The following is an 18,636-nucleotide window of genomic DNA, read 5'->3' on the forward strand; positions in this document are numbered from 1 at the left end:
TTTGCACACATATAAGAAAATTCAAATTCAATTGAATAACTAGAAAATCCAATCAATATTGAACAAAATAATCATTACACTATACTTTTCAGTCTAATAACTTAGCGCTAATGTCAAGCTAATAACATTGAAAATAGAACGCACTTTGATATTTGATACAAAAAACTGTCTGCTCTGTTCTGCAATTCTTTTTGATGGATATCTAACGAGGCAGCCTCTTCCGAGGACGGTATGTACTTTAGCAACTGCTCCACCATGTCGATATGCAAAATGTTCTGTTGATCCATTGATAATATCGTTGTAGTGATTTCATTGTCAGACATCTTCAATTTCGACAATAATATTGTGCAATTTTGTGCCCTCCTGGAATCAATCACTGACATCGTTTTCTTATTTTTTCCTAAAGTTCTTAAATCTTCTATCGAGCCTTCCGTGGGGACGCCATTTTTCTGATATGCACAAAAGATTTTGTCGATGGACTCAAGATCCATTACATTATAAAGCTTACTATCGTCCAATTCGGACCATATTGTGCCTTGCAACTTTTGCTCAGGTATTTTAGACCAATTAAACGACTTCAAAGGATTACTCGGCTGAGGAACATTCTTCATTATCTCCATCTGCAATATTTAGTCCAAATTATGCGAAAAAATTACAGTTATTTATTATTATATTTATTATTATTATTATTAATTATAATAAAGTAATATAAATAATATAAAATAATAACCTTCATTGGTGGAGGAGCAACCGATATTAAACAAGGAGGCGGCGGAGGTGCTAATGGAGGAGGTGGTGGTGGTGGTGGAGTAGGTTTTGCCTCAAGCTTCTCGAGTACTTCATCCTCCACAATTTTTAGAGTAGCTTTTGCGTCATCTGGTAAACTTCCCGAAGCTACTAACTGTTCCAGACGCTTCCTTTCAGATTTTTCGTTATTAATTTGTCGCGACAGTGTTTCAAGGTTATCTTGCAACTCAGAGATTTTTTGCTTTGTCTCTATGTGCATCGACGTCTCTTTCTCGAGACGTTCTTTGATTCTTGCTAAACTGGCCTCCATATCTTCCTAGAAAATGCACATTAATTTAGCGATTGTTATATATAATTTTCATTAATTTTCTTAATTAATGTTCATTAATGTTCAAATTAACAGAATTAAAAATTATAATTAGTAAAATTTTAATTATAAAATATATGTGTGTGTATCTTTTTTTTTAAGAGATTGATTGTGTTCCGATTTTTTTTCAAAAACAATATTCATTGTCAACCGTACTTTCTCTTGAGTCCTCAGATCTAATTCCTGTTCTTTCTTAGCCAATCTTGTAGACATATCCGAATTTTCACGCTCCAATTCTTCGGCCTTTTTTCTTGCTGCCACAAGTTCCTCTTCTTTTGCGAGAAGGTGGACAATTTCTTTTACGTTTATTTCGATCGGCGCTACATCGGGATTTCTTATCAAGCCTGTCTCGGTTTCGGACTGTAGAACGATCTGCTGAACGATTCGATCGAACAGCAACCAATGCTGAGGATGTGAACCATAATCCACTAAAAAAAGTAATCAGCATTTTATAATAATTTTTATAATAATTTTTATAATAATTCTTATATATTTTATTGTAATTCTATCGATCCGAGAACTCACGTGGCAACAAAAGACAATGTTCAAGCAAACTAAGAAGATGAGGATAAGCAGCAGTATGACTGAGCTTCCGTCGCAAAAGATCGAACATGGCACTAGCACTCTTAGTATCCACATGCTCCTTCTCAAATTTCCTAGCAAGCTCCTTCTCATCCTCATTTCGTACCATTTCAAAAAAATCAAGATGCCTATCGAGTGTCTCATTCTCGTATCTTCTCAATTTCTCGATAATAGGCTGAATCCCGAGCATCAGTAGCTCGTATCTCAGATGCAGTCTGAACTCCAATGTCACCTGACCAGGCCCATAGTTCAGCACAGCGTTGATAAACGACATGATTGCCGTCTTCAAGGATAAATTGTCTTTATAGACGCCAAAGTTTTTGTCAAGATTGTTGATTATACATTGAAAGCGTGTTCTCTCGGAATGATATTGTTGGAAGTGCAACATGGCCTCTAGGACCTTGCGATGACCTCCCGGCACTAGACAAACTGCACCGAGGATTTCTAATACAGAGATTTTTGTCTTTATGTTCTCAGTCGCCAGCGACTGCGATATCGTGTTGATTGCCGTTGGATGCGCCAACACATGCGCTCTACCATTCTAGAAAAAAAGTTAATTATTGAATAATAAAAAGGAAATACCTAGCGCTTGATTTCTCTTCCCAAAATTAGGAGTATAAGAGATTAGTCAATTAATGATGATCCGCATATCTTCATTACAAGGATATGAGAAATTTAAGTAAATTGTATAGTTGATTAAGTAAATTGTTGATTCCCTCTCTGTTCTATGTTCAATTTATACATATCTATATATATCGTTAATAAATCTTCTTGAACGCTTATTACATAAGTTAGTAAAGACTCACCGAATTGTTCATTAAAGCTTTTAGACATCCTATAACGCTGGTATGAAGATTGCTATTAGCCGCCTCAGCATTCATAGTCTCTAATACTTGTAAAAGGGCATTTAAACCATCTAGCTCTATAAATCTGAGGACGAAACTATGCGGTTGGGTCCTCAAAGCAGTCTTTAGGGCTTCTGCTTGGCGCATTTGATTCGATATCTCGTCATCTTCCTCTGGAAAAGGACTCTACACAAAATATTCAATATGTTATTATTGTTAGAGAAATAAAGTTGAAAAAATAGATCGCGATATAATTTTCTGGGAAAGAGTTAACTCTAAGCAGACTTATAATCACAAATTTATACGCATAATATAAAAATGCATATTTCTTAAACATAAATTCTTCCCTTCTACTCTTCTCTTCATCAAATTCTCTAATTTCAATTGTTTTATTCTTAATTCATATTTTAGTAAGAAAACTTTTAAAGCAAAATGGAAATGATTATAATCGCAAAAAATAAAATTTGAAATAAATAAAATTACAAAATAGAAATGTTTACTGTATGCAAATCAATATGGTGGTGTGTGGTGTGTGGTGTGTGTGTGTGTGTGTGTGTGTTGTATTATTGACATCTATATCTATGTGGTTGGAGAATTTCAATGTATTTAATAAGAAAACATTTTTAATTAGAATTTTAAATGCAGTCTGAAATCTCAAATGTACATTTAAAAAAAAAATGATCGTATAGATAATTAGCTATCCATTCTATCAAACAATTTCGTTCACTCACGTTTGCTATTGTCTTCAATCTATTGATATAATCTTCAGGATCGCCGCTAAGGTCGGTTGTCCGCAAGCCTCCGTTGTCCAACGTGTCATTGCCTTTTCTAGAGCAATATATCTGCCACTTTTTATTCGCCGGAAGTGCTAAAACCGCCTGCCGATTGGTTTGAGTTAAATCCAATTCGTCGACAAGTTCGAGAAACATTTTATTTAACTCTTCTTCGACCGGCATCGGCAAAGTAGGTGTCATCGCTTGTAGCGTGAGCGTACCCGTGTGTTCCACAACGCAATACGTGATTTCCGGTGGCTCATCATCCTGCAAAAAAGAGCAATTGAGTCAGTTCAGTATCCCGTCATACAGGCTATTACAGATCATACAATATCCATAAAAGAAATATACAAAATGATAGAGACATGGCTGAATACATTTTCTTGTTTTAAGCCTTCTCTGACAAGTATAATATGAATACAAGTATGAATTCCGTCGCTTTTTATTTTATAATATGTTTATTTATTTATTTATTTATTTATTTATTTATTTATTTATTTATTTATTTATTTATTTATTTATTTATTTATTTATTTATTTATTTATTTATTTATTTATTTATTTATTTATAATTATACATATATGTATATACAAGGTCTTCAAAAAGTCCTGGAAATATCTCGCTAAAATATCTCGGCTAAAATATCTCGAAAAATATAAGTTTTATAGAAAAATGTTTCATACAAAAGTTGTTGGGCTCTAAGTGATGCATTACATAACAATATTGTTATGACCTTGAATGGCGTTGTCAAGGTCACGTAAAGGTCACCTTCAATTTCTTAAATGGAACCGCCCATTTTTTATTACATATTCTTGTAGCTTATCTCGAGAGCTTTCCAAAACACTATAATAAAATGTTTTCAGTTAAGTATTTTTCGAGTTATGAGGCTTGAAGTTAACAATTTTTTGACATAAAATGTAAAATATCTTGTAAAATATTCAGTTTTCGGTAATCTTATATATATATATATATATATATATATATATATATATATACACACAATATATGTATATTAATATAATATTTATAATATATATTATATATAAAACGTATAAAAATTTTTATTATTTTAAAAAAAGAATTAATTTTGTGTACCTATTAATTTTAATATTATTTAATATAATTTGAATATAATTCAATTTTACTTTTAAAGGAAACTATTGTGCACAAATAAATTTTTTGAATAGAGAGAAGATATTTTTGCAGTATATGTTATTAGTATCAATCAATAATCATTATTTTTCTTGTTAAGAACAATGATTTTTTTCTTAACAAAAAAATAACGTAAAATTCGTGAACACATTTTTACAATGTCAAATGAATTATATTAAATACACTGCTATGTCTGAATTATATACAAAAAAATGCTAGTTACACATGTGTGTATGTGTATAGACTTTCAGGGGAATAGCATCGCGATCAATAATGCAACTTACTATTGCATTGTCGCAGTTCTTTGCACTGAATTCCGTTTTCGACTAATAAAAGTCGTGAAGCTTTTTATACATTTTTCCATTGAATTAATTATCATAGTGATTTAATTGAATTTTTATGACGATAAGAAAGGGATACAAAACAATCGGATTATGCAACTATTAGCTCTTAATCTTATTAATGTATGTAAGTCTGAGCATTAAATTGCCAAAAGAACGTTGTCAATGATCTCATGATCACGCCTATTTAACATCAGATATTTTATAAATATGCATCTTTCTTCCATGAAAATAATATCCTCTGTGTATGTAGAATCATCTTTACATATATTATACATCTCATACATATATCATACATGATTTAAATGTGCATTACAATATATAATATGTATATTTATTAATGTATTTTATATATATGTATACATACAGTATATATGTATACCATGTATATCAAATATCCATATATAATTTGTACATACTTTGTTGTACGTAATATGCGAAAATATATACAGAGAAGGATTTTTATAATCTAACTCCTTGTTTTTGAGATATGTGATTAATTTTTGTGGCACAAAGTAGTACAAACTTATTGTTTAGCGCAACACAACACATATATCTTTTTTACCAAATGGTGGTGCTAAGTTCACACACATAACTATAGGGGGCAACAGTAAACTTCTTAAAAGTCGGACAAAATGTACTATTAAGGATAAATCAATATACATAATTTAAAAATCAATAAAGCCCATTTTTTCTGTCTAAACACAATCTCTTTAAAAAATATAGCTTCTCTCCTATATATTCTTTAAACTTTAAACAATGAAATTAAATGAGATTAAAAACAAAATATTATTAGCATAAATTCGAGTAGCATTTTATATACATATATGCTTTTCATCACATATTTATTCAGTCATTACAATGTTAATAGTTATGAGAGTAAATAAAATTCCATTATGTTCACAAAAATTGTTTTCTTTTCGATATATTAGCTTTTTAAGATTTTTTAAGTCAAATTCCTTGATATTGTGAAAAAAATTCGTAAAAGCTGCAACATTAAAAAAACACTATTATTGGTAAAATACGATTTTCGAATCTATCTAACATGACCGATTTTAGTTCCCAGAAAGAAACTGAATACGAGATCAATTTTTGTGAGACCGATTTTTGTGTCTTTCCTCTTTATTTTTCCGAGTCAAATATTTTATTCAGGTTTGCTGGGGATTTTCCTTTTATCATTTACCAGAAATAAAAGGTCATAGAATTCTTCAGAACATATATGTATATACATATACATATATACATATATATAATATATATGTAAGATTATATTCGCATATATTGTAAAATATACATATAATTACTCTAACTAAAACGTCTTGCAGCGTAAAATAAAAGTCAATCGAGTTATGAAGTCTGCAGATCACAGAACTAACCAAAGACGACCATTTGTAGATTCTGTTGTGTTTCTGGAGGAAACGGTACACCGATTTTCTTGACTCAATCGACCATCGCGGTCACGATGTCAAAGACCTCGAATGTTAGTGTTTATAGAGGGACACATGTCAGATTTCAAACATACACACACAATCAACGCACGATTCCTTTTCTGCGCACGATATATCCCGCAAGAATCTTAAATTATGTATTAAACAAAGAATAATAATTTTATTAAATTTGTGTATGAACTTTCAACGCTGCAAATTTTCATTTAAAAATGTCTTTACTTTTTATGAAAAAAAATTCTTATATATGTATATACATTATTGAAATCATATATACATGTTTAATATTGTTGATTAATATAATTTTCGAATAATACAAATATATGGGTGTTTCCGGGTTAAATGATCAAACTTAAAATATGAATTCAGGACCTCAAAACAAACAAAAATTTCATCTGGAAGTTTGCTCGCAAACGCTTCGTTGAAGAGATATTGACTTTTGAAGTTTAGAACTATAGGAATGAATAATGTCGAAATATCTCTTTTTCTGTTTTGAAGATCGAAGGTCATTGACGAGCTTGTGTGTAAATGCAACAGTCTTTGCACTGTAAAGAAAGCTCCATCCATTCGTACCAAATAATTTTCCAAAAAAATTTCAGACACACAATGTCAGTCAGCCACTCGCTCTCTTATTGATAGATGTATAATGCTTGTCTCCGGGCTGGAGGTCATCATTTCGAACAAAATATTTAATAATTAAATTAAATTGATTATTGTAAAGCAATAAAGAGGATAAATCTAAATTATTTCGACATTATTCATTCCTATAGTTCTATAACTTCAAAAGTTAATATCTCTTCAACGAAGTGTTTGTGAGCAAACTTCCAGATAAAATTTTTGTTTGTTTTGAGGTCCTGAATTCATATTTTAAGTTTGGCCATTTAACCCGGAAACACCCTGTATATTCAAAAATATCAAAATACTATACCAAATATTTTTAAAATCTATCGAAATATTTCATGAATTATAAAATGGAATAAAATTATGTTTTTTATTCAATTTTTATATGAATTTTACTATAACTAATTTTTATTTTTAATTATTTATTTAATATTAATATATTATTATTAGTAAAACTTAATATTATAAAAAATAAAAAATTAACATGAGATCATATAAGAAAGTTAATTTTAGAAAATATAGTTCTATCCGATTTATTGAGATATATAAATACATACACACACACACACACACACACACACACACGTGAATCACCCTCTTCTTGCTTGTATCATCAATTCTAGGAAATCCGGTAAATATAATTATGATTTATTAATATCTTGGTTCTTAATCTTGGATATAGAATTTAAAAATAACAAATACTGTTGTGAGACACTGTTTCAACATCTCAAGTTTGTTAAGCGTATTACTTATGTCGACATTACAATGATATTTACTTCATTTAAAAAGAAACATGCATAAGAGGAAGAAAGCTGCAATCTGAACTAAAATAGGACATGTGCGACTTTTATAGAGGTGGTGTCAAGCGATGATGATGTTGATGATGTCAGGAACACAGCATTTGACATGCGGAAAGAATTTCCTTGTGATGTATCTCACTAGGTTGTATTATAGATAAATGAAGCATGAAGCTAATTGGCGAGAATTACAGAGAAATCTTTGAAGTTGTTGCAACATTTTCCAGTCTTAGTCATGAAATAATTTTGTGCTTGCATGCATGACTGTTGACTGTTATATATAACTGTTGACAACAGTAACACCCTCAATTGTAGAGAAATATATAATTTGAGAATTTTTTGAACAATTATATTTAAAATAGATTTTTATTATCTATTATCTAAAGCAGAGTTTTCCAAATCTTTTTGGCTTACCGCCCTTTTTTCAAACATAATTTTTTTCAGCGCCCCCCTCGGGAAATCTATCTCTATCTCTTATCTTAACTAATAATATAATTGTAAGCGTAGTTGAAATAAAACAATTTGGAGCTGAAATTTTAAAGATATAATCAAGTGGATAAGTTTGCTTAAAAAAATATTTCAACGCCCCCGTACTACCCCTAAAGCAAGCAAAGCCCCCTCAGATCCCTCCAGCGCCCACAGGGGGGCGGTAGCGCCCACTTTGGCAAACTCTGATCTAAAGCAACTTAGTTATTTTTAGTCTAAAGACACTTACATGAAAAATTTTTCACAAAATAATTAAATTTTCGTTTATAAATTTTTGCATCCAAATTATGGACATAATATGACTTGTAATCGAAAAACACATGTGTTTTAAGTAATGATGACGTACATTTCTGAATTAATCAAATCTGGTTAATAAAGTCTAGATTAGTAAAATAAAGTCTGACATAATCATAGATAATAATGAGTTTAAGAGAAAGCTTTACATACAAAATTGTTATTTTTATTATATGCAATTGAATTATTTCTTTATAAATAACCAATTATAATATGTGTGTGTGTGTGTGTATATATATATAAATAAAAGCTATTGTGAATAAATAAAATCAAAATTTTTATCATCAGACTGATTTAATGTATCCTTAATTTTATATTTTCATTTCTTAGCATTATATTTATACTTTCATAAAAATATATAAAATATATACAGATTTGTAAAAACGCTTTTCATGTGTTGAATCTATTGAACGCAATCAATGAGAACACATGTACTTAAAGTAGATTTAAACAAATATTAGTATATATTTATATAAACTTCACTGATGATAATAAATCACGCTAAGAGACGAATCAAGAAAGTACAGTTAATAACTCAATCCTTTTCACTTTCAGTCAACTTTCAAATTAACGCATGTATTTAGCTTGACGGAGAAATGCTTCGATAAATTTGTGCAATGTGCACATCTTCGCATATGCATTTGAGAATAAGAAAAAAGAAATATTAAGAAGGTTCAATTAAAAACATATGTACATATCAAACATTTTTTAATAATATTAATAATAATAATATATATATATATATATATATATATATTATATAATAATATATAACGAGATAATAATAATTTTATGAGATAAAGTTTTTGGAAATTATAATGTCAAATTTATATATATTAAAAAAAATTAAATTTAATTATCAATTTAAAAAATATGTTTAAATATATAAATAGGAATATAATATATGGCAATTATGTTTGATAAATATTAAATAAAAAAGAAACACTAGCCATATAAGAAGATTTATTCACACATTCATCAGCTTATTCACATGCATTCCGAGAATGCTTCCATCTTTTTATATTACAGATGTCAACCGCATTGGCTTAAAAAACAAGAGTCATTCGTATACATATATAATAGTCGGTTTTTTAACGATAAATTGTGTGATTTATGTGTCACCTTTGCCATCTTTATTAATTCGAATCGCTGCAATTCTTTTCAAGAATGTCGCATTAATGTTTAAAATCACAGCTCTGTGTGTGTGTGTGTGTGTGTGTGTGTGTGTGTGTGTGTGTGTGTGTGTGTGTGTGTGTGTGTGTGTGTGTGTGCGTGCGTGTGTGTATGTGTGTTCGCAGATGTGATTTCAAACATCAATGCGACATTCTTGAATTACAGCAGCTCGAAAATTAATAAAGGTGGTAGATATATATTTTAAATCATAATTTATCGTCAAAAAATCGACTTTAAAAAAAACTGAATAATCGATACTAAAATTTTCTCAAACTTCAAGCTTTATTTTCATCTTTAATGCTCTTCGATATCATAATTATTAACTGCATCATATTTGAAATTTCATAATTTTTTTCTACTTTTTTCTACTATACCACTTTTTTCGAATGATATAAGTGCATATTTTTTTCAACAATAATTTAACGCAGATTGAAACAACGCAACTCAATTCTATTGTATTAAACTATTATGTTTCGTCTTAATTTATGACTAGAAATTATAATTTAGTTATGTCTCTCCTTCCTTTCTACAAGAATTTATTTTGATTTGGATTATATAAAAACTTTCCAACAACAATTCGTCTTGTAAAAACTCGCACAATGAAGATTACATCTACATATTGAAGGATTAAAAAAAGAAATGCATAGATGAGTATACCAAACGATTTTAAAAGCTACCAAAGAATTTTACAAAATTCTATTTTTCGTAAAATACGTCAGCTCAATAAAGCTATCAAAAACATGAACTTCAATTAATGTCTGATTAATTAATATTCTCTTTTTAATTATGCTTTATATACTTGTATTCTTCGTTCATTTTTTTCATAAAACGTAAACATATTTCTTTTTTTAGCTATAAAAAGCATAACCAAAAAGAAAAAAGAAGAAATGGTACATTTTATTTAATAAGTTAACTTTTGTTACCATATAATCCATTTTAAGGCAAAAAATTCGATACTATTGCATCATTACATTTATATTATTAATATCGTTAATACGTCTGCGACATTTTAATATAACGCTTTCGTCATCTATAATTATAATATGTAATTATATAATAATAATATTGTATTATACTATATTTTTCTAAAAATGGTTTTTTCATTGATATTTTTTTCATAATTGGACGCAGTTATGCAATATGGAACTAACTTAAATTTTTTTTATTTCGAGGTTTTTATTGCAAATTATGCCTGATACATTCAGGCACAATTTCCAATAAAAATCTCGAAATCAAAAAAATTAGTGATTGGTTTCATATTGCATAACTGCGTCCAATTATTCGCAAGAAAAATTGTGATTTATTCTGAAAAATTGAATAATTTGAAATTTTAATTAATTAATTTTTCTAAACTAACAATAAGTTACTGTTTTAACTTAATAAATGAGATCAATTTTCTGATATATTAATAAAATATTAATTTCTAAATATATTTACAAAAATATCAATTTATGTGAATAATAAAATGTGTAATGTATATTATCTATAAAAAAATTACAATCCAGTCAACTTCTTTCTTAATTTTATTAATGGTTATATGTATACGTTATATAATGGTTATATACGTAGTGCTTATTTACGCAAAAATTAGTTATGTTAGAGCCATACCTGGAGGCAGCCGCAAAATGATTTCTTTACTCGTGATGGCATAGTCTGGCAGCGACCGACGAACTCTTTTAGAGGCTGTGAACTCTTCACAGGACAGCTTGGAATCCTCTGTAAATCATGAAATCCTTTATGTAGTATTCAATATAAGCACGTATATAACAAAATACGTATATAATAAAAAATACCAATGAAAAGATGTAAAGAATTTATATTTTATATACGTAAAAATATTGGTATACTAAAATATTATTATCATTATCATAATTAATAGTATTTCTGATCTAATTCTATCAAAGCTTTTTGTTGAATTGCAACAATAAGCACCAATAGAAAAAAAATATTCAATGTTATATGAGAGAAGTAATTAAACAAGAAAAAACTTTCAGACGTATGTCGTAGAAATTTTATTCATCTTCATAATGTAACATAATACAATATGTCGTATAACACTTTATATCGTATTAAAACGCTGTTATATAATTTATATCAAAACAAAACATATTAAAACAAAAACGGGAGTAAGTATAAAGACATAAAATAATAACATCGCATTAATTGAACTATCAGAGCACATATTAATTAATTAGTGCTTTAATAATTTAGGAAATTTATATAAAGTTAAATTAAATTTAGCTTCAGTTTTTAGCTGAAATTTGGCTGAAATTTCAATTTTGTTTAGAAAAAATATTCGTTTACAAGTTAAATCCCATTGCGATCCCAAATTTTTTTTATGGTACATTATATTTTACATATATTGGAGTATTTTTGAGAATTTTTTCAGATTTTTAAAAGTGGATATAATTTCTAATTTATTTACTTAAAACTAAAAAATTGATTTTTTTTATACTATTAAATTTTTTCACTAAAATTAACTTTTTTACCCGAACGTACGGGAAAAATCCTAAAAAATTCATGTTTATAAAAATTTTGTATATTTTGTAATTTTAGCTGCAAATGTCAAAAAAGGAATAATTTCTTAAAACATCCTATCTCCAGTATATCTTAGAAGGCATATAATACTTGTTTTTTTTACTTTTAACCTTATACAATATGTGCACTAGCATGTTTTCATGATCATTTTAGAAATCCCAAGAAGTTTATTTATAGGTGGACCCTTTACACGTGGAATGCACTATATATATATATGTATATACACATATAATATATTATTATATATTATACATATACATATAGTATATAAACGGTTTTTTGTTATTAAATGTTATTATCTAATTCAAACTTATTTCCGATTTATATTATATAATAAAAATAGAATAATAAACCAATGCAATAATCTCCCAATGAAACTATAGATCCTATTTTTTATAGTATAATTTAATGCAATTTAGTGCATTGCAAAAAAATTTTTTAATACTATAAAATAAATACTTACTACATGAAAAATATATTTTTTTATATACTCTTTATGCGTGTTATAATTTTATAAAATTATCAAAATTTTTAATATCAGAAATTCATTAGGAATTATCTTATTTATATGACATAATCTCAACTATTTTAACTTGTCCTATACAATTGTGCACTACTCAATGAGAAATTATGTTAGGTTAGGTTATACAATAATGCATTATATAAAGAAAATTCGAGTTTTTAATCATAAACAATAATTATAGTTTATAATTAAATTTTTTTTCAAGTAAAACAATACAACAAGTGATCAATCACTACGCACAATAACCTACAGCAGCGAATTAAAGCGTTTCAGCAACAATCAAAATTCCTTCGCAAATGATCTCCTATGATCCAATGAGAAAAACGCCATCACCTTCCAGTTTCAAGCATAATATCTTGATCCTCAGCATTAGAAGACAGTATCGTTTTCCAAGATCAGTCAGATAGCTTTTTACACGTCATAATTAAGTAAAGGAGAGACACCCAGAACATCAGGTGCGTGTTTTCGATTGTAATTTTCCTTACGATTAATCACGACTTTCACTTTTGCATGTCTTGGAGAGGAAAAGTCACGCACGTAAGAAATTGGGGAGTTTAAAGTTTAAACCACCAGCCGATTCTGTCAACTAATACTCTAACCTTATCTTGCACGTTGTGTCTGTAGGAAGTTCTTATCACAGAAGAAAAAACTCAGAGCACAATGTCAAAATTATCGTTATCGCGCAGCTATGCATATCGTGGTTAATGTCCTTGGAAATCAGCTGATTGCCCAAGTCAGCCCACACAAGTAGACAAACGCTTTCGGAAGCGTTTTTTTTTTTACTTTTATGTGACGCGAATGACATATAATATATATAGTTCTTCGATTTCAGCCTTCATATATTTTCTTGCACTTATTTATTCGTTCTCAAAATGATAAAAGATAAAAGTTTTTTAAAAGTAAAATTAAAACAAAAAATATAGAAAACACAAAAATATAGAAAATGCAAAAACATAGATATACACACAAAATAAAATTTAAAATTTAAGATTTAAAATTGTTTCTTCCAATATAATGTATATATGTATGAATATATATTATAGTTTTTAATCTAATTATATAACGATCTTAAAGCGAAAATTCTGCTTTATAGTATCCAATTAGAATACAAAATAATTAGCATAATGATGTATATACATATATATTCTGCAATTCGAGAATTCTTGTTCCTATATTAAACATATTAAACTATTAAATATAATGTTAAACCAATTAACTTTTCACGAAGTAATCGTCAATGAGAAAACTCCTCGATGTGTGTTTGACAGCTATATTTCTCTCGGCTATTTCTATTCATGAATAATTGCAACCTTTCTCATGCCGTTATATCGCGGTTCGTATAACAAGAATGTCAAACACATCAAAACGTTGTACGTAATTGTGTAAACGCGCACGATACTTCTTTGTTATATGCTTTTCAAAATGTATAACTATACATGTGAGAATAAATGAAATGTATTTTGCTCATTTTTAATGCATCGTGGCAAAAAACAAACATAATAATATCGAACTGAATGTTTTAGTACATATTCTTGCAATTTAATTTAATTTGCTTTCGATAATTGTAACTTTGCCTTCTCTAAACTTTGCCTTCTCTAAACTATATTATTTAATTATTTAATTACTATAAAAAAAATAATTAAATAATATAGTATAGAGAAAATAAGAAAATATAATATATAAGCTATTAAATTTTTTAATATATTAATTACACTAACTTACAGCCAAAAATTATTTTAAACCAGACGAAGTATTTCTTAGATTATTGATTCATTATAGATTTTTGAATGCTGAAAACGATGCCGCAAACCAAATTTCACTAGCACATCAGATTTCCAAAGTAATTGAGATTTAATCTGTAAAATTTTTTTTATATTTAAGATTTTTTTGTAAAAGAAGTTATCTGAAAAGTCTGATCAAATATCATGAATATATTGTTCATCCTCTACAAAATGCATTTTTTAAATTTCAATCTTACTTTTTAGTCGTGTTATGAAAGATTAAAACTGAGAACTACTTCTTATATGGAAATGCTCCTGAGAAAGGTTTTTTGGAAAAAAAATTTTTTTTTCCAAAATTGATTTTATTTGTCCTCCTTTAGATCATACAATTTTTGTCTGGAATATTTTTTCGAAAGTGCATTTGTTTTGAAAAATTCAAAGTAGGCAATTAAAATGAGACACCCTATATATAAATATATACATTTAAGTATTAGAATCTACCACGCTAAGGCCCGATTGCACCAACGTCATTTTGGTTTTAAGCGAGACTTAAATATATGTTTGTCTTTATTTATTTAGAAAGAAAGATAAAGATAGATACATATTTAAGTCTCACTTAAAGTTATACTGTGTATGTATCGATAGTCTTAAACTACAAATTATGAGTATAATTATATGACATCATCATCATCATATATAGACGAAATATTTGCCATCTCAGCAAAACTCTATATTTAAATCTTTCCTAATTAAAAAGCAAAATATCGAAATAAAAAAATGCATTTTATAGGGGCTAAGCAATACATTCATGACATCTGATCAGAATTTTCAGATAACGTTAACCTTTTTCACAAAAAAATCTCAAATATCTAGTATTATTTTTATCGATATTGAAATTAATAAAATATTGCATAAATTAACGTTTTATATGTATAATCATCATATCATTCTCTTATATTAAAAAATAAAACCAAAACTTTTATAAAATTACAAATTGATTTTAACAAAGATAAATAATAGTTCTTTTTCATTTTCAAATATCAGAAATTTTTTTCGTATTACACATCGATGAGACAGCCTTCCCGTGCGCAAAGCATAAAATTCATTGATATTACTTGCGAGTACAATATATGCGATACGTATCTTATTTTTTATGTTACAATTAAATTTTTGTACATAGATTTGTATATAATAAAATTACTTTTTAATAGCTTTTCTTTGCACGCGTGAAAATCGTATAATCGTATCACCTCTCGTGTGCAGGTAGACCAAATTAAATCGAGTAGAAAAGTCTTCTACCGTTTTGTGATCTTCAAATTAATAAAAATAATTAATAAGAAATTAATTTTAAAAAATCGGCCCAGCCGCATATAAGCGCATGCGCATCTGGCGTAATAATGTGGGCTGTCTGTTTTTGTCGTGCGCTTATATTCGTGCGGATTGATCGATTTTTAAAAATTAATCTCTCATTAATTATTGCGAACACCATGTATAAATTTAAATATATATCTTAACCTTTATTTAGAAAATACGCTATTGAAAAAGAAGTTATTCAATGCAAATTCTACCGTTTAACGGCGTTTTCCGGAAGCGAGTACACGATGACGTAACAGAGTCACGGACTTGTAAGCATACTTTTCAAAACTTTACGGTCTGATCCATCTCCTCAAATTACTTCCTCGTGAAAAATGCGGGGATACGCGAACTTACGTCCGTATGTATTTATGACTGGCAACTGTCATCATGTCATCAGTTCAAGATAGTTGTAAAAATAGATATAAAAATAGTACTATAACTTGAAAAAAAAATGACAATTTAGACATTTGTTATGTGTATTAGTTCAGAGAAAAAACGAAATAAGGAAACGTTAAGTCTCTCGCTGATTTTATCTCATATAAATAAAAGGATTTTATCTTATATGAATACAAGGAAAAGTTTTTATACAAAATATTGATGTACAAAAAATAATATTCACAAAACTTATTTAATAAATTATTTATTAAATAAATTATTTTATTAAATTATTTTATTAAATAAATAATTTTATTAAATTATTGAATTATTAAATATATTAATGTAAATATTAATATTAAATATTAATATTTAATTTGTATTACATTTATATTAAATATTAATTAATTATAAAATATTATAATTTTAACATAAATTTTTTATTATTAATATTATGCAATAAAAAAAAGAAAGTATCAATTAGAGCCTGAACACGGTAATAGATGCGTAATGAAATTCATTACGCATCTATTACCGCGTCCAGGCTCTAATTGGTTCTTTCCTTCTCTCTATTGATTGATATCGTATGAATTTTTTTTATGATTTTAATTAATTAAAAATATTATAGTAAACATTTAATTATATAATTAAATTTGAACAATTAAAGGTTAATTACTTAATAAAACAATAATTTATAAATTACATTATAATAAATTACTTGAATTATTTTGAGCCCCCTTCTAAGAAACATGCATGTGTGAAATTAAGAAAAAAATATTCGTCATTGTCAAATTGAAAGAACTCGTGCAATCTGTTATCTTTTCCACAATGTGAGCGCCTTATCAACTTGGTCGCATCGATTTAGTAAAGATTAATAATCTATCTTGACGTCACATACTTACAAAAGTTAGCAATATTAATATATCCATATTTTCAGTTTTTGTACATATATATACATATATATATATATATATATATATATATATAATTTATTAGATATAATATATTCCTTATAAATAATTATTAATTTCCAATATCAAATTATTATATTTGTTTTCATAAAGAAACATATGATAAATTTATATTACATTTCCAATATCTCTTTCTAATATGCAAATATAACTTGAATTATATATCAGTCACATCTTTAAAAGTGTCCAAGAAAACTATTTATTCAATTAAATCTGTCTGATTGGTGTTTTATCAACTCAATTCATAGCAATGATACATATCTCGAAAGACCTGGTTACAGAAATAATAAAATTAAATGAGCAAGATGTTATGTTAGATATATGCTGCAAAGATAGGCACAATAATAACACACTCGAAAGTAATAAACTCATTACTCACTGCCGCAATATAATTATTATGCTTCGTGTGGCGCCTGCAAAAGATCTCACAGATATCATTTTAATGACGCGCGTGCATCATTCGCATCAAATAATCACGCGCATCAGTTGCGATTAATGTATGATTTATTTATTGCTACTTCGTGACACTCAACATTTGAAAGCTGTATATGCAAAGATTTATTTATTATACGAGCAAAATTTCGTACAAGTTTATTTGCTCGCGATGCGAAAAAAGATAGTCATATTTTGCTGAAAAATTGGGAAATTTTATGAGGATTTTTGAAGTCACTGATATAAAATCTGAAATCAAAATTTAAAAATTTTTAATGGGGCAAATTTAATATGACCAAAGTTTAGAAAAAGTGAACTATAGCTTATAAAATAGCTTTAAATATAATAAAGTAATTTTTATGTTAAAGATTTTCAAGATTTCTAATTTTAAATCTGCAGTCAAAATTTGAAAAACTAAAATAGTGGAATCAATATTGAAATTTGATATTGAATCTCTATTACTTTTTAAATATGAGTAATATTTCATAATTGTTAGTCATTTTGGTCGTCATATTAAATTTACCATTTTAAATTTTCAAATTTTGACAATAGATTTGAAATTAGTAACCTCTAAAACCCTTTAAAAAATGAAGTTTTAGCAAAATATAAATAATTTTAAAAAATTTGTATTTATTTTTGGCTGCCATTGAATCTGTTATTTGAAATTTTCGAATGCAGAGAATTGATATCAGCAACCTCAAAGACATTATTAATATAATATGATTTCAGAATATGTTTATTACTTTCTTCCAGCAATAAATTTAAAAAAAGAGTACAAATTTTTGCTAATATTTTGTTTATAATTTATTGTAAATACAAAAAATTATAATTAAATTAATTTTGTATAATTGAATAGAGTAAACTTTCAATAGAATAAAAAAACGTTATTTAGGTAAAACAACAATGTTAAGTATAAAAAGGTATCCAAATTTGCATGTAAATAAAGAAATTTAAAAAATAAAAAATTTGTTAAACTTTAAAAAATTAACTGATCAAAAATATCAACAATGCAGTTACAATTGGCTATAAATTATCAATTTATAATCGACATTAAAAGCACAATTTAAGATTTAATTAATTTGTATAACACATTTTA

General features: G+C 27.3%; 1 protein-coding gene across 5 annotated transcripts in view; it reads right to left on the reverse strand.

Moving 5' to 3' along the window:
* The window catches only part of Daam (disheveled-associated activator of morphogenesis-like protein), a 58,991-nt gene that overhangs the window by 6,568 nt on the left and 33,787 nt on the right, over positions 1-18,636 (reverse strand). For 4 of the 5 annotated variants that reach the window (XM_083056554.1, XM_083056538.1, XM_083056544.1 and 1 more), the window contains 7 exons: positions 11,233-11,340; positions 3,273-3,581; positions 2,503-2,727; positions 1,640-2,237; positions 1,271-1,542; positions 731-1,063; positions 145-620 (listed from right to left, as the gene is read on the reverse strand). In XM_083056554.1, coding sequence (XP_082912680.1) covers positions 145-620; positions 731-1,063; positions 1,271-1,542; positions 1,640-2,237; positions 2,503-2,727; positions 3,273-3,581; positions 11,233-11,274 — 2,255 coding nt within the window. In that variant the 5' untranslated portion in view covers positions 11,275-11,340. Of the gene's footprint in view, positions 1-144; positions 621-730; positions 1,064-1,270; positions 1,543-1,639; positions 2,238-2,502; positions 2,728-3,272; positions 3,582-11,232; positions 11,341-13,018; positions 13,452-18,636 lie in introns of those variants that run through there. The other variant, XM_083056556.1, reaches the window with a different exon arrangement.

Source organism: Prenolepis imparis, unplaced genomic scaffold (genome assembly GCF_030444845.1).
Source record: "Prenolepis imparis isolate NDT839.2.m4 unplaced genomic scaffold, iyPreImpa1.0 SCAF_2, whole genome shotgun sequence".
Classification (NCBI taxonomy): domain Eukaryota; kingdom Metazoa; phylum Arthropoda; class Insecta; order Hymenoptera; family Formicidae; genus Prenolepis; species Prenolepis imparis.